At 39.2% G+C, this 23,458-nt stretch overlaps 4 protein-coding genes across 5 annotated transcripts in view; 2 read left to right on the top strand and 2 right to left on the bottom strand.

Annotated features, from left to right (window-relative positions):
- The window catches only part of LOC306908759 (uncharacterized protein), a gene marked incomplete at its 3' end in the record, with an annotated part of 7,281 nt that extends 7,046 nt beyond the window's left edge, over positions 1-235 (top strand). Inside the window, exon 3 of the mRNA XM_079481949.1 lies at positions 134-235. Coding sequence (XP_079338075.1) covers positions 134-235 — 102 coding nt within the window. The remainder of the gene's footprint in view (positions 1-133) is intronic.
- Positions 1-3,669, bottom strand: part of zc3h4 (zinc finger CCCH-type containing 4) — a 20,237-nt gene extending 16,568 nt beyond the window's left edge. The window contains exon 1 of the mRNA XM_079481235.1: positions 2,780-3,669. Within this exon, the coding sequence (XP_079337361.1) occupies positions 2,780-2,859 (80 nt within the window). The 5' untranslated portion in view covers positions 2,860-3,669. The remainder of the gene's footprint in view (positions 1-2,779) is intronic.
- On the top strand, positions 3,620-12,809 carry sae1 (SUMO1 activating enzyme subunit 1). 2 transcript variants are annotated; one of them, XM_079481237.1, is made up of 9 exons: positions 3,620-3,895; positions 4,171-4,282; positions 4,378-4,551; positions 7,822-7,967; positions 8,040-8,139; positions 8,216-8,321; positions 9,157-9,301; positions 9,518-9,587; positions 11,106-12,809. In XM_079481237.1, exons 1-9 carry the CDS (start codon positions 3,795-3,797, stop codon positions 11,196-11,198), a joined length of 1,047 nt encoding a protein of 348 aa, XP_079337363.1. In that variant the 5' UTR covers positions 3,620-3,794; the 3' UTR covers positions 11,199-12,809. The 2 variants fall into 2 exon arrangements, with proteins under 2 accessions (XP_079337363.1, XP_079337364.1); XM_079481238.1 differs by lacking the exon at positions 11,106-12,809 and adding an exon at positions 10,083-10,327 and having other exon boundaries at positions 3,623-3,895.
- A 956-nt stretch (positions 12,810-13,765) lies between these two features.
- On the bottom strand, positions 13,766-22,091 carry bbc3 (BCL2 binding component 3). The gene is made up of 4 exons (XM_079481710.1): positions 21,806-22,091; positions 20,632-20,890; positions 18,193-18,386; positions 13,766-15,672 (listed from the first exon to the last, which is right to left on the bottom strand). The coding sequence occupies exons 2-4, from the start codon at positions 20,876-20,878 to the stop codon at positions 15,571-15,573; spliced, it is 543 nt and encodes a 180-aa protein (XP_079337836.1). The 5' UTR covers positions 20,879-20,890; positions 21,806-22,091; the 3' UTR covers positions 13,766-15,570.
- Between the last annotated feature and the right edge of the window lie 1,367 nt (positions 22,092-23,458).

Genomic DNA, 23,458 nt, shown 5'->3' on the forward strand with positions numbered 1-23,458 from the left:
CGGTAAAAGTGTTATAATGTCTTGAATGTATTTACATGTATTTCTTGTTAGTTTAAAAACGAACTTTGACTACAGTAATTGTACAATTTGCTATTTTTCACGTAATTCGTCATTGCTCCTTTGTGTGTTACAGTTTCACTATTTTCCTTGTAACTCCAATAAACCTGTGGAACTAAGAATTAATCTTCAGAGTCTTGGTGTTGGGAAAAAGTTTAGCTGGCTGTCAGGATATTAAGCAAACATATCGAGGACGGCACACTAGGGATGTTAAATGTGGATTGCTCACTTATGTTTTGCTAGGAAAAGCTATTGAGGCATTACAAAAACCTGACACAAAACACACATTAAAAGATTCTCTGCTCCACCTTAAGATTCTAGCAATACATTATCACAAAGGCTCTCAGCTTTGCCCTATAAACAAAACAGGTCTGTGCAGGGCAAGGGTGCTATCAGATGAACTGAAATATAAGGCTATGGATAAGTCATATTTCAACCTCTACAAGATCATAATCATATATTAAACAAAAAATAAACCAACCAACAAATACACATCGTTGGGTATATATCTGTGTACCGCAGGCTCGATCAGCAACAAGCAAAATACCATGTTTTACGTTTTAACTTTCCCAGGAATCTTACTAATATTAACTAACATTAGGTATGTACTGGGGTACATAGCTAGTTTGAATAAAGATTAACACAAAGTTGTGGACCTAAATGTTCCAATATCTCTAGCAAAGCTTTACAAAGATACAAACTTTCTTTTAAAAAGGACTGGGTGAGGCATACTCCATGTTACATTATCCTGTGGCCTTGCTAGTAAATGGAAGACTAAAATCACATGACATCTACCCCTGTGACCAGTAAATGGAGCCTTTGAAAGATTACAGACAATCAATTGACAAATTATCACTGAGTGAACCACAAATCTCTTCGTAAAGCAGACTCTTCGCAGATCTGTCAAAATGACCTCATGTAAATACAAGTTTCAGTTGTTGCCTAACAGAGAGGGGTCTTTCTGTTATGGATCCAAAGTCCAAACATGCAAGGGACCTAAAGGTTTCTATAATCACTTTATGTCTTAGGCTGTTCAATGTTTTCACTACAATGAGTCCCAAAACAAAAACACGTGTATTGCTTGTCTATAACAACCTGTAAAAATAACTGCCTGTCAAGATTTCAAAGAAGAAAGCAATGATTCCTAAGTAATATCAAACGTGAAGTCTTGGCAGACAAGCAACCTGCCAACTACAGCTTGAGCAAACAAATTTGGTTACTAACAAACATGTCACTGGGAGTATCATGAACATTTAGAAACTCTTGCAATGGCACACTACTCACTCAACATCAGTTGGTGACACACTTAAAAGGAACAAACTATGGCGTTAAAATTAATACTTACCGTGGAACCCTTATTTTCACATTTATGACTGTCTAACTGACTTTCAAGGGAGGTGGAAGGTGCATTGTGGGCCCAAATAGACACAACATTTGCAAACAATGGTGGTATGGTTAAAGACAACTGTGTATTGCGTCTTGTTTGGATTAGACTGAATGCTTCTGAGACATTGGACAAAGCACTGGTTCATGAGGGATGTGTGTAAAAATAAAGCTTGCTCTGTTACTGGAGGCAACCAGCAAAACTGCACAACTATTTTACAACAGCACTGGAATATGTATAAACAGGGCAATAGTTTTGAAATGTTTAACTAGTTAACTGTTGTAAAAAGGAGGTTACATCCCACTCTATAGATACAACTATTATTAAAAAAAGTTAGTACGTTAATATTCTCTCAAAAGTAGAACATGAGCAAATTATTAGCAACAAAGTTATAGTAAACTCGAAATTAATGGAAACCTTAATAATTAATAGAATATAATATTAATGCGTTTTAAATGTAGTGAAACAACTCAACTATCGATAATATAGTAAATCGTCCTATATGAAAATATAAAAAGATAAACCGTGTTTTTACCGACAAATCAACAAAACTTAAATAATAACTATCCAAGTAATGATAGTAGCGGTCGAGAAATATATGTGCGCAGCTCGTTGTTTATCGCGCTGGCTAAAGATAACAAATTAGCTTTGCTAAATAACATGCGACCTGGTTAACTTTGCGTTAGGCTAAACTTCACTATGTTCAACTAGATAACTTACCCAATTAAAATCGGAATAATGAACCGGGAAATGTATAACAGATGCTGGTCCACCGCTATTTAATTTCTTCCGCTAGCCGTGTTGTTTTTGAATGGTAAATCACTGGCTAACTGTTAGCACTGCTAGCTTTTATGACTAGGCCTCACGAGGAATTAAAAAAAATCACATTCCTAATCGTGTCGCGAAGGGAGGAATTTTACCCGTAACGTGAATATTGATCGCCATATTGCAGTACATTTGGTTTTAAAACGATTTAAATATTGTAATATACAATAATGTTTACACGTTTTTTGTCTCGTGTCGATGACGGAAAAACTGGAACATTGTTTTGGCGTAACGTTAGGTGTAACCATTTGTTCTTCGATCACTTAAAAGCACCGAAAAAAGAGTAAAAATACAAATATGATAATATTCTTAATGTTTTTCCTGATTCGGGTATGACCTTCCAGATTGCGCTGTGCAACGTTTCAAGATGGCGTTTCGTTACCTCTGTACGTTTCCCAGAAAGGCGACTTTAATCCCTTTGAAAGAAAAAAGCAAATGCCCCGTGCTTTTTGTGTTTGGAAAAAGCAAAGGACAAATCAATAGTTGGATAGAAATATGATGATATTACTCGACCTTTCGTCAGTGAGAAGACTGTTGTGTTCGTGGTTGGCTGTTGGGGAGTTTGGATGGACAGTCATGCTTTCCACAGCCATTTCCTCTAACGTACTACATTCAGTGCAAAAAATCAACTGTCTTTTGCGTTACTTGACTTTGAGCTACTTGTTGATTGGCTTAAGGAAGAGATTCAGTTCATAGTAGTCAATTCCCCACTAACAGTTTAAAAGATAAATAGGTTGAAAACGTTCCTGAGGTTCTCCGTCCTACAGTTGCGGTGTGTGAAATGAAACTCGTTCACTTAAAATGGCGATGCTTCTTCTCCGAAGAGAATGGGCGGGATTATACGAAGTGACGCCGGTTACGGAAATGGTCGACTGGTTTCCGAAGACCAAATATGTCTTTTATGTTCTTTAAAGGCGAGGTGTCCGATTTCTCTAGCCGTTGTTGATGTTAAAATCACCAAAACAAACACACACCTACCCCATCTTTCGCTTTATAATTCATATGTTTTAAATTGTCCACACGTAATGTCCACACTATTCACCTGAAAGCTATAGACGGCAATGTTGTTTAGTTATGTCAACTCTGTTCATGTAGTGAAATCATCAGCTTTATATAATGTACAATGGACAACTGCTGTATTTTATTAATCTATGTGCTTTAGAAAGGTGGGAAACTTAAACATAAGCTATTTTTTCCAGTTAACAAATCTCTAAATTAATACGTTTACGCAATGTCTCACATAAAGTAAATCATGCTATTAATAGCTATTATAACGTCAACCCCAACGAAGTCCCAGATTAATATATGCACAATGATATACGACATTTATTTCATTCGGTGGAAAAGTCCATTGTTGTGCTGTAACTGGCGCGTTTTCATTATGCACACGTCATCACGGTGCGACTTTGCGAGTATCACTAAGCAGCACTTTTATCCCATTGAATGTAGCAAGGTAATAGATTAGATTAGTTCATATCAATTACCCTTCAGTCCGTTTCTGACACTTTAATATTGGAAATAACACATCATGATCGACACAATCGAAAAAGAAGACACTATTATCAGCGAAGAGGAGGCTGCTCAGTATGATCGTCAGATTCGCCTCTGGGGTCTGGATGCTCAAAAAAGGTTTGTGCACATACGCAAGGAGCATTTCTGATACTCGCATTATTTTACAGCCATCATGTTAATTTTGTTTCATGTTTAAATTGTTAGACAAATTGCTTAAGAATCTAGCATACACTGTTCTACAAAAAAATAACTATTTGAGTTACATTTACATTCTTGCATTTGTCTAAAATATAAAATTTTGTTTTTGCTTCATTGGCTAGTCGCATATAAATACCAGGTGATTTAATAATTAGACGTAACTGTGGTGTTAAACATAAATTGTACGTTTTCAGACTTCGAGGATCTCGGGTACTTCTTGTTGGACTCCGGGGTCTTGGTGCAGAAATAGCTAAGAATCTTATTTTGGCTGGAGTGAAAGGGTTGACTCTCCTGGATCATGAGCAGGTTACACATGAACTGACATAACATTTTCACACAAAAAGGCAGCTTGAAAGGTACCTATCTAACAGGTCTTGTTTTCAATGATCGACACTGGTCAGGTGACGGAAGAGTCCAGAAGAGCTCAGTTCCTCATTCCAGTGGATGCAGATGGTCAGAACCGAGCCGAAGCCTCTCTGGAGAGAGCACAGTTTCTTAACCCAATGGTAGAGGTGAAGGCAGACACTCAACAAGTGGAAGGCAAACCAGATGACTTTTTCTTCCAGTTTGATGCGGTAAGTGCTGAAACAAGCTGCTGAGTTAGTTTCTTATTATGGTAATATTTATATTAATATATTAATTAGCTATAAAAAGCCTAAGTAGTTTTGTGAATGAATGAAGTGGAATTGACCTATTCGATAGATATGGTGACGCAAACCCGAAATGTGACCTCTGCATTTAACCCATCCAGTGAGTAGCTCATAGCCACCTCTGTCGTTACCGGCTGGTCCTGAGAATCTAACCGGTAACCTTCTGGTCACGAGTCCAACTCTCTAATTATCAAAATCATCATCACATGCAGTAACAGGTTTAGTGCTTTGGTCAAGAGCACATAGTGCGCCTCAAAAATTGAGGGGTTTGAACGGTGTGTAAAATGTGATGAATTATTTGTTTCAGCCCACAGACTAGCACCAGGTACTTTGTATTAATATAACTGTTTTACTTCAAATTTGAGTCAACTTGTCAGCTGTAATATACTGGAGATACCTCCAATGATTAATACCAGTTTAACCAAAGCTATGAGATTAATAAATGGTCTTTATTTCTAGTGATGCCAGAAACTTTGTGACATTGCGATATCAGGTGATTTTTTTCATGTCCACTAGATGTCTCTCTGCACTTTTGTTTGATTGGATATAGGGTGGTTATATCTTATTTTTTATTTTTCGACCTCTACATGAACCCATAAAACTCAGGCAAACTCTAGTTTCCAATTGTATGTTCTTTCCAAGCACGTTCTGTTGTCCTGATCGTGATTTCTTCAAATCAGGACTGTGTTGTTGGCTGTGGTTGGTGCGTTCAGCACACAGACTCTGTTCAAAGCACAGACAGGCAGTCTTTTATCTTCTGTCTGTCTAGGATCCGACTGAAATCTCCCTCTGGGAGTGCTAATCAGAGTTTAGTAGGAGGGGGCGAAATGGTGGGAGACCAAAAAAGAGGGAGGGGTATCTAACATTTTTATACTCTTTCATCTGCTTCTCTTTATATTTCCGGAAGTGAAAAGGACACATTGTGTTTGAGCGTCTTTGTCCCATCTTGTTATTTTAAAGACAATTTTTTACTTAACATTGCCAGTTAATTAACAGAAAACTACATTAATAAGTGCATCAAAGAAAACATCAGGAATTGCATGCATTAAAGGGCTTGTTGCAGTCAGTAAGCATTAGGAGGATTTGTGCAACAGACAAGGGCATTCATAGCAGGTGTTCAGCTAATTGTTTTCTTTAAGGATCACAAAGATTGTGATTTAATGTGACGTAAGATCAATGTGATATCAGTAGGTGCTGAAGAGGCGTGTCGAAGTATTTCAATTGAATATGATTGAAACGTTTTTTTAGTCAATGTAAAGCATTTTTTGCTTAATCTGTATATTGAAGTTTTAAAAGCACAATCTGTTATGTAGGGATGATGGGCCGGCCATCAAGAAGGAACTCATGAAAGTGGGCACTGGATTCCAAATTGAACTTTTTACTTATCAGACATACAACTTTTGTATTGTTTTAAATGAAATAATATATTTCGGTTTTATGACAGTAGGATCTTATTTTTAACATATATATAACAGATATAACATCACATTTATTAAAAGTCACCTCCAGCAACATACCGTATACAAGATGAGCCAGTCTCCATCTTTAGGTATCATCAATATCATTACATTTTGTGTTTTCTCCTATTTTTATCTTGGTGGTTTATTGCAAGTATTCTGCACAGTTCTTGATAAATAGGCAACCTAGATACATTCCTGGTTTATCACTCGGGTATTAGTTAACAGTAAACTTTTAATGCAAATTGCTAACATCTCTAATAATACGAGGTGCTTCCTTTCCTTTCTGTGTCCTCTAGAGGTCACTGCTTGATCAAAATGTGCACTCTGGAGCTGCTAAGAGCAGTGTTACTCAACCTTTTTTGAGTACTGGACCCCATCATATCTCAATCCATCCTCATGGACCCCAACCCCCACTCTCACACCCTATCCCATTTTCTTTCCCCAGCACAGCAACATATATCCACTAATATAGGAAAATAAAAAGATTAGTAAAGTCCAAAATGTTATATCTGTCAAGTCAATAAATGTAAGCCTTACTTAATATTACACTTGACCATTTAATGGTTTTAAGTTGCATTAAGATTACACAATAATCACAATTACGTTGCCCAAACATTTCTTTTTAGTATCTCCAACAGTATAAACACACTTTACTGCAGTTTATTCTTTTGACATTAATTTGGCAACAAGGACCTACACTAACCATTACTGATCAGTTACCGTTATAAGTCAAAATTATATCATGTTTAATATGATTAGAAAATGAAAACAACAACAGATTTTCCAACGTGACATAGATGCTATCCATGAGTGAGGGAACATAACTATGAACACAAGTTACCAGTCAATTTGGCAAAAAATTTGACTGCAATAGCCGACTCGGTTGATTTTTGTCTGGTCTGGTTTGTGTTGGTTTCAAACCCTGAATGCAAGATAATAACTGAAATCGCTTATCGCTCCCCGAACTCTGTGTAAGTCGCTTTGGATAAAAGCGTCTGCTAAATGACTAAATGTAAATCATTTTGAAAGAGTTCTACCGACCCCCTGCAGTTACGCCACGCACCACTAGGCGTCCACGTACCCCGGTTGAGAAACACTTGCCTAGAGGCACATAATGCTCCAAGGGAGAATGCGTCAGAAAATAGTAAACGTCTCGCCACAGGTTTCATATTTTTCCCCACGTGCCCCCGTGCCAACAACAGTGAAGGTGTGACTCCTTAGGGCATTATTTCATTGCAACAGCATTTCTGAGAAGTGTTGTTGATGTTCAGGTGTAGATTACATAACCTCTAAATAAACCTTTTTTTAAATACTTTGATAATTCCGTCACTGTGTTTTTGCAAGGTTATGAGGTTACAGATAATATTCTGAAAAATGAACAACCAAATCAATGGTTAACAAACTCGAGGAAGCAGATAAAATGATCATGCAGCTGTCCACAGAGGTCCGCCCAGTTAACGCATCATTGCACTTTGTGTTCCATCTTGGACTTTATTAGGGTATTAATATTCCACCCAGTTGTTATCTCCAACACAAAACCGGGCGTGTGAGAGGTTTGGGAGCTTGGATAAGATGCACCAATGTTCTGGTCAGTTTTACGTCTTTGCCAAATTTGGCTTTGGCAATTTTCTGGTTGCGTTCATCTAGATGCGTGTTGTTTTGAGGATCCAAGCACCACTGAGCAGTGGCGAGATTTTGAAAACAACCACATATTAATGCGTGTTTTGTTTTTTAGATTTGCTTGTCTGGATGCACCAAGGACCTCATGGTAAAAGTGGATCAGCTTTGTGCCTCCAGGAACATCAAGGTCTTCTGTGGAGATGTATATGGGTACCACGGATACATGTTCTCCAACCTTGGCCAGGAGCATCATTATGTAGAGTAAGTGTGGGAACGTGCATGTAAACATGTTTATGTCATTTCATTTTTAATGGTCTTGTTTAACCTTGCCAGAGAAAAGCCCAAAGTGGTGAAAAGCTCTGATGAGGCCAATGATGGTCCAGAGGCAAAGAAACCAAAAGTGGACCCCAATGAGACCACTATGGTGAAAAAGGTTGGTGTGTTAAAAATGTGTTTTTATTATTTTCTATTAATCTTCTCCAGTGTTCACTTTGGCTTTCTTTATGTAGACGGTGAGTTTCTGCTGTCTCAAAGAGGCCCTGGAGGTAGACTGGACCGATGAGAAAGCCAAAAGCAATCTGAAGCGTGTTCCTACTGACTACTTTCTTCTGCAAGGTAACAGGTTCACATCGTTCTCAAAATCAAAAATCAATTCTTATTTTTCATGCAATATTGTTTCACTATTAGGACCAAAGACATTTGTGAATGCAGTTTCCTTCTGGCTTCTGGAGGGCCAGCTCTTTTTATATTAATGCTCACCTGTTGTCTTCACTGAACGTGTCTCATTTTCCATCACAGGCTGTCCATGGCCAGTCATGTGCAGCGGCTCTCAAACACAAAACATGCCACCTCCACACCACACTGTCATTATAACAGACCGTTACAGCAACCCCTCCCTCAACATCTACTATTACATTTATGGAAAAAATAACACTTCCTATTTGTTCTATGAAGCAAGACTTTAAATATGTAGCTGTGCACAAAAATACCACACAAAAAGCTTTTGAGGAAGAGCTGTTTCCTGTGACTTAACTCACTGATTTGTTTGAGGTTTTATCGCCTCAGTGGCGAGACTAGTCTGATGTTATATTCGTTTTTTTTCCAAACTCTCAGATGTTGTTTTGATATAGCTTTCACAATCTGGAGAAATTTGTATAAAGAAATGTTCATCTGTGTGTCAGAGATGGTGAGATAGCATGAATGGGTGGGCGTTTCTTTGATGTGTGTGTGTTTGTGTACTATGATGCCAGGTGGAAATGTAGTAGGCAGGAGTTCATTTTGCTGTAGTTGGTGGGCAGCCGAAATGGGGACTTGATACTTAGTGATGCCACTTGGAAAAGTGCCAGAGTGCAGTTTTACCTACCACACAAATCTTCAAATGCATCTTTACTCACAACCTGTTTAAATATGGAAAACCCACTCCCTATCTATCTTTTGCTTCCTCTGACAGTGCTTCTGAAGTTTCGTACAGATAAAGGTCGCGATCCTCAGCCAGTCAGCTTTGCCGAAGACTCACAACTACTCCTGCAAATCCGTGATGATGTTCTTGAAACCATGGGCGTGAGCTCGGAACTGCTCCCCAACACCTTTGTCAGGTACTTTTTATTTAGATCAATATTGACTTTAAGCATTTGTCCTCTTCAAAAAATTTGGAGTTTACCAAACAACATTTTCCAAATTAACTGTCAGTCTGGAAAAAATCTAAATAAACTACACATGCTGTCAATTGTCCCCCGTCGCTTTTTTCATTAAACATGATCTCTCTTTCTTACCAACTTGACTCAAAATTCCTGCCGTGTTTTGTTCCTCAGTAACTGTTTCTCTGAGATGGCCCCGGTGTGTGCTGTAGTTGGTGGAGTTCTGGGACAAGAGATAGTCAAGGTGAGAGCTGTCCACATTCACTAATTCATCCCACTAAAAAAAGAATTTCAAGATCATTTTGGGATGTTCTGGGCTCAGATTAATTTAAATGGAAAGTTTACCCGAAAATGAAAAATGTATCAAGATTTTTTTCTTCTGCAGAACACCAAAGAAGATATTTTGAAGAATGTCGGTATGCAAACAGTGGCGGTACCCATTGACTTTGGTTCTGTGTCCATACAATAAAAGTGAATGCACACCACCATTGTTCGGTTACCAACATTCTTCGAAGTATCTTCTTTTGTGCTCTGCAGAAGAAATTATGTCATACAGGTTTTAAAAGGATGTTAAAAGTAAAACGATGACAGAATTTTTTGAGTTAACTATACATTTAAGACTACATTTTTTAACTCAATGGTGTTCATCCAGCTTAACTTGTCTTGACCCCATATCATTCTTTAACATTTTGTTTACCCCTCCATATAACCTTCTGGAACATTCTGGATCCCTACAAAGACATATACCCATTTCAATTCTCATCAGTAACATGGCAGCTTTCTGATGGCACAGCGAGAAGCGTATGGCAGCTGCCTTCTCCATCAGAATCTGGGCTAAATCCAAAACTTTTATCTGTTGACAGTGTATAAATGCCAGAAATGACGAGGTAATACTCCGGTCACTGATGAAATACAGTAGCTACTGCAAGAAATCTTTGCTTGTAATTCCATAAACCACATGAGATTAAATAACTTGAATCAGTGACTCCAGATTGGATAATTACATTGTGTAGCCACCCCAGATTATAGACAGAAAAACAATATGCTACAGGATAGGCAGGGTTTGAAATGGCCGCCAACCAATCCGTTTCATAAATTACATTCACTTGCTTTGCCAGGGAAAACCTCAATTTAGATTTTTGGTTAAAAAAAGATTGAGGAGGATGAAAGATAACTGTCATTTTTTTCCTTTGTATGAAATACATGTTTTATAATATATTAATATATAAATGGCCAGTAATGTAAAAGATTTGTAGCCAAATTGGCTGGTGAGTACATTTCAAACCTTGACTATAGGCCCTGTAAAAATGTAGTACATTGATTAAAAAAGGCGCATTAGCAGCCGACGAGATGTCGAAAACGTCAATATCTGCTTTGAAGGGTGATGTCATACCTCGGACAGAGATGTGATGGAGTCGTGCGAGGGTGGAGATCATGGCTGTGTGGGGAGATGAAGTGAACATCACGGTATCGAGAGCGATGGCTGAGCAGGCCTTGAACCCACATGGAGGTGGAGTGAAGCCAGGCTGTCTCGCCATCTCACTGCATGATGAAATAGCCTGAAATTCGCAGATGGCTCTGTGTTCCTCGCTGCCCCTTGCCCATCAGTCTCCTCCATCACAACGGAGAATGTGCCCGATGTGTTCAATCAAACTAGTTAATTACTGAACAGCAAAGCCGTTTTTAAAACATCTACATCTGCGGCGTTGTGGCGTTTCTGAAGGTGGGGGCATGTTCTCATTTGTTTTCATGTGTTTGACAGGCTTTGTCTCAGAGAGATGCTCCGCACAAGAATTTCTTCTTCTTCGACGGGCTGAAGGGCAGCGGAGTGGTGGACTACTTCGGGCCCAAATAATCCCCTGAAGAATGCAGAGAGTCTAACACATGCGATTCGTGGGCCGGCATTTGTGCTCTCGAAACACCATGGAGTTTGTGTTTTGCCAGTGGCCGCAGGCATCAAAATCTGTCTTTGGACCGTACCTTTGCATAGCAGTATGCCACACGTTAATTGATGCCAAAAGCAACAACAACATGTTGTCGAGGTTTTTGTGTTTACTTGCTCATGAATATAGATGCTCACGTTTTTCACCAGGGTTTTTCAAGACTTTCAACCTTTTGTATTAAAATAAAGATAATTGGGAAAAGCATCAGAATTGTGTACTCCTGTGATGGATCTCAATAATACATTAGGATGTGTTTGTGTAGTTCCACCACTGTCTCAGTGACACTAAATTACAAATAAATGAGTAAACCAAGCAAATAGGAATTTTAAATGAATGAGGAAATATCCGATGCTCCCAGCAGCAATTTATTTTTCAGAACTAAATATGCTCCCATCCCCAGTATGCAATGAGGGTGAGTTCTTCTGATGCCTCTTTCTGAAATCGCATTGAAAGCCTGAGGCTTTTACTTGACATATCTTGTCTCGTCGAAGGTTTTTCGTGACTTTCATACGAGGATGTTTTTTATAAGCTAAGCCCAGATATGTAATTTGCTGGACTGGTACTTCAGGGTTAATGACTCTGAGGCAAGTGGAAAATCATATGTTTTGATTGTTACGTTTTTGCAGAAGGATAATTATCCTGCCAGTCCAGTTAGAGACAGTGGAATGCCAAAGAATATAATTGAACAGTTGTTCAGTAAGTGATAGTCTAAGCAGATGCTGGAGAAACATGTTTTGGAATGACGTCATTTGTTGATTGAGGATACTATTCTTTTAACGTGTCACGTTTGTCACTTGCTTAACAATAGAGGTGGACTTTGGCGCAGCTGTGTATTACTACAGTCCGGGAGACATACAAAATGAAGACTGGGCTTTAGATATAGGTTCATTATGTGACAGTGCAGTACTAGAATCCCTATGACTCATACTAGTCAGACTGGTTGAGCAGGGGGTGTAGGAGTGGCAAGTGGCAATCTCATATAACCGTTTTTAAATGATGTGGGTTTTTTAGGTTTAAAGGAACAGTTCACCCAAAAATGAAACATTTGTATTTACTCGCCCTCAAGTTGTTCCTAATCTGTATACATTCATTTGTTCTGATGAACACAGAGAACGATATTTGGAAGAATGCTTGTAGCCAAACAGTTCTGGGCACCACCGACTAACATAGTAGGAAAAAATATGTAAATAATCTTTGACACATTTCTGTGTTCTGTTGAAGACAAAAGAAGATATTTCAAAGTACGTAGTAATGCAAACATGTTGGCCAATAACTGTTTGGTTACAAGTGATTAGTCCTAAACAAGTGATTCCATTTTTAGGCAGAATGTTGATAATGGAAAAATTTTACTAGGTAAAACTAAAAGGCCAATCTATGTATAGATTGCTATCACTAGGTTTCAATCAATATGGAAAAGATGAACTGCTTATTATAACAAAATGGCTATGCTAAATTCACTGACACAATTTACAGGATGTCTCCCCCCACACATGATCATGTATATGTTCTCTAAAGATATATCCAAAAATCAAAGGCGTTTTGGTGATTATTAAGATTATAGTTACATTGTACAGTACAGTCTAAACCACATCTCTATGTCAAGTACGACACATTGTGTTACTTTTAACTCAACCTTATGTTGCCCCTTTCATTTATTTAATACAAAATCAACACAAAATGACATAATGTGTTAAAATTAGTAACACTATTAAGTGTTATAAAGTAACACTTTCTATAGTGTTACACTTGTGTTTTGGTTATTTTAAATCATAATTTATTTAACGTGTTTTAACATTAGATCAGATTATTACTACCATCTTTTTACTCTCAGTAAAGGTCTTAGAATTAAGACTAGAATTCATCTTGTCCTTGTTTGTCAAAGTACCCCTTCTGCAAAAACAGCATTATAATTACTTATAAATACTTCACAATCCAGCCAATGAGTTTACAAAAAGCTCATTCTTACAGAGTGTGAAATGAACTATCCTCCGGCGCGAAGCGACCATGACTGAGAAATAACAGTTTCATAACTTTCTTTCCGCTGGAAGAGAGCAGGATTAATTACAGACACTGCGTTAAGCTTCTCGTTTTAATTAAGCAACCTTCCTCTTATCCTGTAGCAAAACCCCCCAAAGGCGAGATGTTCTCACTGGTGAACAGATGTGTTGCTTCCAGCTATAAAATGCATAAACAACAATGATGGGATAAAGAAAAGCTCTTAAATGATCAACAACCCTTACGAACGCTCTGAATGGGCCTGCATGGTAACCGTTCTGGGCACACAGAGAAATCCCAATCTATCACATCTTGTTCTGATAAACAGCAGCATGGTGTCCTTGTTCATATCAGATGAAACGTGCACGAGAAACTGTTCTTTCTATTCATCTAATGTATTGGCGATAGTATCACATTTGATTGATAATACTTTTGATCATCCGTTACAGTTTTGTAAGATAACCGTGAAAAAAATCAACAGGCTTGTGTAATTCTCATATTTATTGAAAATGGTAAGGAAAAACAATACAAAAATTCATTTAGAAATTTTACATAGAAAAATCCATATGGCAAAAGTACAAAAACAAGTCTGACATGAGCTTGAGAGTAGTGTGAATCTGACAGTATACATAAGGCTTTTTCTTCTGTGACAGGCTGTATTAGAGAACACAGTCACAAGGCGGCCACAGGAAGTGGACCACACAACTGATTTAAACAGGACGTCATGAGACGGGTATCTCTGGTCCACAAAATGCCATGAAAATTCTGTACCCACAATGATAACTCAAAAAAAGTGGTTGGATGAACTTTCCTACCAATTGCCTGCATTTTCTTCAAAAGTGGTTTTAAGGGAAGTGCTTGAAACACAACAACAACAGTGTAAGGAAAGGATGTCTAGTTGAAGGCCCCTTGAACAAAACTGTATCTGCAAACAACGGACGGCCCTCGCACCGATTAACATGATCTGTTCAAGTATGATGGAAGTTTGGCTCAGGTTATTGTTATTATTATTTACTATTTTACATTAATCTCATTCGTAGACAAAATAAATTACAGCAGAAAACTTAAGTGTCTTGTGGGAAACGCTGACAAATAAGTTATTTGGTCCATAGAACACAATACTAATAAATATCACCATGCTTGTTTAGTTCACCTAATCCAAACGTATTTTAATCAAAATAACCGAATTGACATACAAAATAATTTAGCCTGTGCTTCTCAACTTTGAGAAGTACATTTCACGGGGACTTTCACAGATGTTTCCAGGACTTAAGATGATCAAATCTAAACAAAGTAGGTAAAACAATTAATTGCTTTCCAGTGTTGGTCCGTAAATAATGTAAGAACACAAAAAAACTGTTCTTACAGCTCTGAAACAGAAAACAGGAACTTAAAAATTAAGTACTTTTAAGTCATAACATTTCATCAAAATATTCACACCACATAAGAAAAAGAACTCCCAGTTCCTTCTGTCTTTTGTCCTTTTCTCACAAAATATGTACATCCAAATATTAACACTGCTATCCAGCCATTACGACAACTAGTGGTTTGGCTTTCCCACAAGGCTTCCAGCCTCATTTCATTGCCTCCATTGGAGGTGACCAATCTTGGCATTACGTGGCAAATTTGTGTCCCAAGGTGTAGATTCAGGTAGGGGGGCAACAGGGCACCTGCACACTGATTGTCCCTGATGGCTTTAGTAATTGAAGGGCTCAAAAAAGGCACAATGCAGCTGTGCTCCATTAACATAGCATAACAAAGCATTCCATTATCTAGAAGATAGTCTTGATAATTATCACCCGTTTCCCATTGATGGCATGTGGGTACGTGCTCTGCGCCACTGGTGACTGATAGTGCAGCGCAATTATTGCTCCTATAAGGCAGCTGAGATAAGAAACCCATGACAGAAAAAGCACCTCTGGGCCTAAGGCGCTACGCAGATCGAATCAATATCCTTGCTTGAGAGCGACCCGGCTTAATGCAACCAAAGAAGCAAAATGCACAGAAAAGAACGGAAGCCAAGTACCCTAATGTGCTTCACATTTGACAGGTGCACACACACCACCTACTGACGTCTATACCGGGACACACACTTCAGTCACTACTGTATGCTACATCAAAATGAAAGAAGATAGAAAACCAACATATAAAATATACCCAAACAAACAAAACTTAAACAAAGAAAGAAACTTTATATCTGATCCTGCAGAAAAATCCCAGAGCAGAAACAGTTTATAACCGGTCGACAGGAGAGCGCCTGCACTCATCCTGTGACTCGAACCAGTCTGTTTATCTGAGCCCGTGCTGGTACAGAGCATTGATGGTGTCGGCCACGAAGGCGATGAGACCGCGGTACAAGACCCTCCAGTTTTGCCAGTGTGGGGCAGCGTTCTGAAACAGAGAGATGAGAATGAGCTCACCAAATGTTCACTTTTGTGTTGTATGCAATAAATAAACAGTGTAACACTGTTAGAAAGCTTGTTTTTAAATACTGTATCTAAGACTTCAGGGACAAGTTTCTCTTATCCTCTGCCTATTAGGCAAAACACTCTATGTGGAAAGTAAATGTCAAAACCTCCCTTTGTGTAAATAATATTTTCCACTCTCCTGTCCTAAAGCAGCCACAGGGCAATCGCTGTATCTTTTGTTGACCAATAGGAATGCTCACACGTAGAAACAAAGCTGAGCTGGAGTGTATGTCGTGTACAGGGAAATTATCACAGGGACACAGGGTAGGGTGAGCCAGCCCCAGCCAGACTATGTCTGCAAAGTGGAGTCAGGAGAAGCTGCACATTACTCGTCAACAGCTGCTATGAGTCATCCTCTAAAAATAAGTTCTCATGGGGAAGGGGTAAAGTAAGTGAAAGAGAGGGAAATTAAGAGTTGAAGGTGCATGATGGGAAACATGGACACAATATTGAACTAGAAAAGAAAAACTAGAAGACTAGCATAGAAAAAGGTTATGTTCAATATTGTTTGCTTCCATTACTTTTCAAGGCGTTCAACATTATAAAAAAATTATAATGTATAATAAAAAGATTATTCATGATCTTATTTATTATAAAATGGCATTATTATAATTAATAGAAAATAATAGTTTATCATTATTCTGTCCTGATTTCGGATAAACAGTTAAAAAAACGTTTCACTGAAAAGGTTGACAGAGGACCACAGAAGACTAGAAACAGAGAGGTGACTCATAAGAGAAGGTAAACTGTAAAAAAACTGTATTTCTTTCCTATAATTTTACAGGGAAAATAATATATCACGGTATATTGTTGTTTTTACAGATTTGTTTTACAGTGTAGGAAAAGAACAAAGTTCTGTGGTCCACCGGCTTCTCATTCTTCTGCTTTCAGATGCAATACTGCTTAATCACACCGAGCTTGTGTTGTTTAGGGAAGTCTTTGCCATGTCACCCTTTCTATGGCCTCAGAGTAAACAGAGTCGCCTCCAATAAAAACAAAGTGGTATCAAAGTTCAGTGATGCCACACGACAGGTCACAGACTTTCTACACGTGACTGCGCCGGCAGCTGCCTCAACCAGACAAGCTGGGTTTTATTACATTGCGTGTGTTGGCACAGGTGTCTGTAGGCATGTGTTTTTCGTTTGTGTGTGTCTGGCGCGGGTATGCGTGTGTGCGCGGGTGAAACTGGAACAAATGTGACGAGTGTGTTGGAAAAGTAAACTATGTAAATCTGAACAAATGGAAAAAAAGTGATGTCCATACAAACGCTCGAAAGTGGGATTGAGTGCATTTAAGGATGCAAAAGGCAAACAATGTGCATACTGTAAATAAAAGAAAAGATTTCTTTAATATCTCCTAGACGGCAAAGTGATGAAACAGAGCAGACATTCACCCAATATGAAAATTCTTTCATCATTTACCTAGCCTCTTGTCATTTCAAACCTGTATGACTTTCTTTTCCCAGGAGAACACAAAAGAAGATATTTAGAAGAATGTTGTTGACAAAACAGCGACGTACCCATTAACTAGGACACAATTTCTTCGTTACTGTTCGATAGAAAGTCATACAGGTTTGAAATGACAAGAGCACGAGTAAATAATGACAGAATTTGCATTTTTTTGGTGAACAATCCCATCACGGGCGTTTTCCAAGAAAAAGACTCACAGTAATGTCGCTTGTGTCTCCTCTAGAATTCCAAAAGAAACCTCAACAACGTCTCACACCATGTTTACATTTTCAAAGACATCAAAGTGATCTATCAAAAGTCAGATTTGAATATGCGCTGAAACATTTCTCATATTCTTCCAAAACAAGTTATCGAAAATCGAAATGATCCCTATTCATTGTGTGGCTCTACATTCTTACTGTGTCTCATTCCCTTATGTGTCTGTTTTTATTACTTCTAGGAAATTTGAGGAGAAACAGACCAAGTTAATATTTAATAGAAACAACACTGATAACGCTATAGAGATGCCTAGTGAAGGAAAGCGGTGACGTCATGTGTGTTTGTCTGAGTAGAGGAGGGGAGGTGGGTTTGTTCGGGGCGGGGGGGGGGTGGGGGGGGTGCTGGAGGATGGAGGATGTGGATGGGGGGAGGGGAGATTAGCCTCTGTTTACTCCTGCCAGCCTCGCTGACTAAAACTCCTCACGCGATTCAACAGGGATACAGAGCGAGCGAGCAAGAGAGAGAGAAGAGGTTATTAAGTTCAGCCACAACTGGAAACTCGACTCCAGTCACAACACTCACTATTCACTACGGGCTTGTGAATATCAAATTGATCCATTTACTAGAATGTCTACTGGAGGGTAGATTGGTGCACACTGCCCTACTAACAAACAGAGACACTGCACGTGTCAACGGTTTTTACTTCATTATACTTAATGACTCTTTGATAACAGCGGTGGCTTATTTAAACTTAACTAGACAAACAAGATCCTTACCCTCTGAAGAAAAAACGTGTTCATCTCGTCTCCGATGGTCCTCAACTGTATGGCCACCCTTTCTATCGCTCGGTCCTCCGGGCCGGGATTGTCTTCACCAGAAGAGCTGCTGGACATCGAGTCGTCTGAAGAGCTCTGGTTGTCAGTTAATAGATCAGGCAAGGGTAGCTGCCTTTCTCTGAACTGTTCTGTACCTGGGGCAGGAGAAATAATAAAGAAATGTGAAGGGAGGAAAAAAGAGCAAGAGAGATTTTGTTCACTCGCATGCATGTCCCTTGGCTGACCATGAGATCACCCATGGCTCTTTGAAAGAATATTGCCTAACCTCAGAGAACCCAACCATTAAGAGTTTGTCTTTATTTGCTATCATAGTGTTTTATTTATTTAGGTTTACGAATTTGAATAATATGATGTAATGTGAGCCCTATGCTCATTACATCACTGAGATAGTGTCAGCGTCATTTGGGTTATAAAGGATCACTTGTGTTTAATTGTTTTATTTACACAACCATATAATAAAGAAACACACAAAACCGCGAGTAATGTAACCAAATGCGGATTCAGCAGAGATTAAAATAGCAGTAGGATTTTATCCACAACCACATGCGAATGCCTATACGCTAACTTTAATAGGCCACTTTACATCATGTCACATGTCCTGTGCAGCCACAACGGTGGTTTTATTATACGCTCATATACGGTAAGTGACACTGTGTGCTTTATAACACTCTTAATAACATTCACAGGCTTTTATCTACAGTAAAGGCAGTTAGGCTACCGTTTGTTAAGGATAGGACCTCTGTTGCATTTAAATCTCAAGCCCACATTGTTGAAGTGACAGCAGGAAAGAGATGATATATCACGTCTGAGGGAGTAGCTCGAATACACTGTTATTGTGTCATGTCACACAGCACCCCCTCCCCAAAACCTCCCAACCTTTAACTTCTAGTTTCTTAAGCCATGAAGTGTAGACTTACTAACACCCGGTGACACCTGGCAACCAAATGACCCAATTCTCCAAACTCGAATAGCGAACAGACTTATTCTTTAACTCCTAATGCCAACCTGTCATACTTGTTATCCCCTCTCAAAGTAAACCATCATCAGTTACAGTATATCTGTTAATCAAATGCATGTTTATGTGTCTATTGTGTGTGTCCTTAAACCTTCTATGCTGCTCGTCAAAATGAACAAAGTTTGTATACAACAAAACTTCGATTTTTCAGATTCTGTCATCATTTACTTGCCCTCTTGTCATTTCAAACCTGTATGACTTTATTCTGCAGAACACAAAAGGAGATATTTTGAAGAATGTTGATAACCGAACAGCGGTGGCAGCCATTGACTTTTATTGTATGGACACAAAACCAATGCAAGAGAATGGCTGCCATTGCTGTTCAACAACATTTCTCAAAATATCTTCTTTTGTGTTCTGCAGGAGAAAGAAACTCATACAGGTTTGACACGACAAGAGGGAAAGTAAATAATGACATCACTTTTGGGTGAACTATCACTTTACGGGATGGTTCACCCAAAAATGACAAACCTGTTTGACTTTCTTTCTTTTGCAAAACACTAAAGATGATATTTTGAAGAAACGGCCTACGTTGACTTCCATTGTATGGACACAAAACCACCGAGACCTTTCTCAAAATATCTTCTTTTGTCTCCCTATCCATTTATTTTATGACTGTGTAACATTCGAACACACAATAAACTACACACAACTCTTTTTTATAAACTCTTTGTATTATAAACTCTTCCTCAAGATGTAGAGATTCTTCTGCTCTCCTCACAGCACGAGTCCAAGTGTGCTCACACAAAATGCCTCCATGCTGGGGATTAGTGGCACAGTCATGAGAATCTGCTGATCCTCAGTGCAGGTGACTTGAGAGAGTGGCAGAGTGCTGTTCTGGCTTGTTGCCAGGGTAACTGCAAGCTGGTGCAGCCTGAGCTGAAATCCAGCCATTGGTGGACAGGAATGAGGGGTGGGCTGGGATAGGGTGGACAGCTGGAGGACAGGGAGGGACCAGAGGTGGGCAATAAGCTAGAGGGGAACCTCTTTAAGAGGAGTGTCAGTGCCAGGGAGAGATAAGGTTAACTTATAGCTAAAGTGAGGTTAAAACACGAGAGAATGTGGAGAAAAGCCGCGAGCGAGACCGCAACATTGAGACGATACCCGATTTCCTGTGACAGGCTGCCATTGTGAAGTGAGCGGTGCTTGACTGGAAGCCAACAGCAGAGAACAAGCCTAAACATGCCTCAGGAGGAGCTCACTAACTAGGGAGGGGCAATGGAAGGGAGGGGGGGTTGGCTACTTCCTGGTGCATTTTAACCCTCGAGTCAAAGCCAGTGATTGTCCTCTGAATCTCATTTCAATATTTGATGCTAATTGGCTTTTCAAACAGCCTGTCATAAAATATTAACTCGAGCACAAACCTGTATTGTCCCTGAGCGGATTGTCCTGTTGCTGGACGCTGTCCGAGCTGAAGGCATCTTGTGTGGGGATGTGGGGTAGGGGTTCGGAGACAGTGACGGTCTGAGTAGCAATAGTACGGTGCCTGTGGCAGGGCTGAATGATGCCGCCGTTTTGCCAGGCATCCTGACGCAGCACCTCCATCCTGCAGCTCTGTCGAGCTCCAGGGTTGCGGTCATCTACCCTGCTTTCCATCTCTAGTCGGGCCATACCAGACACAACCTTAAAGTGAGAAAGGCAGAAAAAAGCTGTAGAAGACATCTGACCAGCAGGAGAAAAAACGTCATATGTAATAGAAAGCAGATTTAGTCAAATAAACATTCCAACCCATTCCATTATCTTTCAAATTTAAGGCACGACTTATGACTATGAGGGTATTTTATAATTAAATAAAAAGAAGTCAAAACATTACATAATAAATCTAGTATTTTTATAGCATGCATCAATGCATTTCATATCTGACCCAGCAACCTATAATCCGAGCGTCCACGAGATGGCAGAAACTACACCCCTCGTGCTCGACTATGTTTGTAAACAAATCCGTGCACGCGATGTCGCCGCAGTGTTCACTCGCTCTTTAACATTCCTCCGGCGTCTGTCACAAGCGTACACACTTCATGCATTAAATAGCATTTATTTCACTTACATCAATATTACATTATTAAATCTTCCTTAGTGCGACATTGACGGAGATGTTATCCTTTTTTCTCAATGGCTTGCTGGAAATCATGAAGCGTCGGAAAAGTGTCACCTACAAATACTACAGCAGGTCACGCGAGTGACGCAAACCCAAAAATGAGCAGATGAGAAGGACGTTTGGAAACGTATAGATCTTCGATATAGCCCCACAATACTACGACATGCTGTGATTCGGACCATTGTTTTAATGTTTAATGAATCCAACCCGCTTCAAACATTACTTCATGTTAAAACAGTATTCATTCAATCCCTAATATTGAAAACATGGCACACTAATCTCTATTTGAAGCGATACAAATAACTGCTCTGTTCTGACGGCACACATATTTCAAGTTAGATGTGCCGTTTGCTGCCAGACGATGTCATGTTTAACAGATGCCTGTATAAACGAGATTCATGTTCTGTGTAAAAAGAAATAAAAATGACATTAACGCTTACCTTTAAAGTGTGTTGTTTTCAAGTCAGTGGTTTATTCGTTCCAGGGTTAAATTAGTGCTGATACTATTTCTGGCACCTTTGGTGGATATAAATCAATCTTCAAAAGCACAAGTTGCTGGGATCTCCGTGCATGTCCAAAAATGAATGTTAATCCAAGTGTCTGCGCTCGCTCATCTATAAATCCATTGATGGCTTGCGACTGTTGACTTCTTGAGAGTGAAGTCGTGTGATAGCGATATAAGACGTGAACTGAGCCGCACGGCAATGACAGCGACTTGCTTTCACTGGCGCGAACTTTGGCCACGCCCTTTCAGTGTTGCTCAATAACAAGTCCTGACATGCTCATCACCGGGTGGAAAGTGGGCGTGGTGATAGTCAAAGTGGACAGACACGCGGACCAGTCAAGACAGCAAAGAGCGACCAGCCCTATCACCCGCCCAGTGCTTGTTTACTCGCAGCGAGCGCACTGTAATAAAATACTGAATGTTTCTGGTTTCAATGCCAATTATGGGATCCAAATGTTCACGTTTTGTTGATAGGCTACGCCGTGCATCGATGTGCATAATGCATTCGACTGATGCATGGTTTATATGCATTAGACATTTCTTTTAAACGCATTGTTCTTTCAATTTATGACATGAATTTCAAACATGTGTGACAGTTGTATTCGAATATATATTTATCATTTAAAACGATTTGATTCGTTTCATTCACTAGAATCTGCAAGAAATCTTATAACCTTATAATACAATTTTTGGTAATTGGACAAAATGCGTTAGTCTCTTGTTCTTGAGGACTGTTTAACATTAAACATTCGTCGATTATCGACATCAGCGCTCCAAACAAACTGCGGAAATAAGCTTTATCTTTTTAATTGTACTAATTTGGGTATTCCCCCATTTCATCCTCTTTGACCTTTGATGGGCTGCATCCGATAGCCTCTTTTGTTTGTAAGCAGATGCCATCCATGATGAAGGAGCATACACGCCGTAGTTTGTTTGCTGACCTCCACCCCAGGACAGACGAGGGACTCCCACTTGCCTGCTGGGGAATCCCCACGCAGGTACATGTCTGGGCAGACAGCCCCTCGCAGACTGCTGTGGAATGGCATACATTGCCCGTGTTAAATCCTTGGTTAGGATTGTATCACTATTTAATTCATTTCCTTATTGAAAAACAGTAGAAAAAAAGAGAAAGAAATAAAACTAACAAAAATGTGAAAGCCTATCAATAAATAAAACATTTTCTAGTTTAATTTTTTCCACATTTTGTGTTTTTTGTATTTATAAATGTGTTATGATGGTAGAGTTTTTATCAGTGGGATGACAATCCACCCATACATACAACACGCCCTGTAAAACATAAACAGCTGAGACACGGGTCATCAGTGATCAACTGTAACATGTTTGCTCTCATTTCACCAGCTCAAATGACACAAAAGGCAGGTCTTTCACTGTAATAAAAGTTTCCCTTTGCTCTTTTGTCCAACATTAGGATTGCACACACTATGCTTATCTATCAAAGTTCACTAGAGATAGAATCGGTGACAGTCTAAATCGACTGGTTAGTGTGCAATGGTTATAATCGTTACAAAAACAAAACATCCACATAATAGGCGTATAACATGAGAGTAAAGCTCAACTTGTCGCAATG

Source organism: Barbatula barbatula (genome assembly GCF_947034865.1).
Source record: "Barbatula barbatula genome assembly, chromosome: 19".
Taxonomy (NCBI): Eukaryota; Metazoa; Chordata; class Actinopteri; order Cypriniformes; family Nemacheilidae; genus Barbatula; species Barbatula barbatula.

What these genes read in the sequence shown, in the direction of transcription:
- sae1 (XM_079481237.1), top strand. Translation starts at nt 3,795, where the DNA reads ATGATCGACACAATCGAAAAAGAAGACACTATTATCAGCGAAGAGGAG. An exon ending in CTCCCCAACACCTTTGTCAG is followed by an intron (nt 9,302 to 9,517) that starts GTACTTTTTATT and finishes TTTGTTCCTCAG; the next exon opens with TAACTGTTTCTCTGAGATGG. An exon ending in TGGGACAAGAGATAGTCAAG is followed by an intron (nt 9,588 to 11,105) that starts GTGAGAGCTGTC and finishes TGTGTTTGACAG; the next exon opens with GCTTTGTCTCAGAGAGATGC.
- bbc3 (XM_079481710.1), bottom strand. Translation starts at nt 20,878, where the DNA reads ATGGCCCGACTAGAGATGGAAAGCAGGGTAGATGACCGCAACCCTGGA. An exon ending in TCCGCTCAGGGACAATACAG is followed by an intron (nt 18,387 to 20,631) that starts GTTTGTGCTCGA and finishes CTCCTGCCCCAG; the next exon opens with GTACAGAACAGTTCAGAGAA. An exon ending in ACACGTTTTTTCTTCAGAGG is followed by an intron (nt 15,673 to 18,192) that starts GTAAGGATCTTG and finishes TCTCTGTTTCAG; the next exon opens with AACGCTGCCCCACACTGGCA.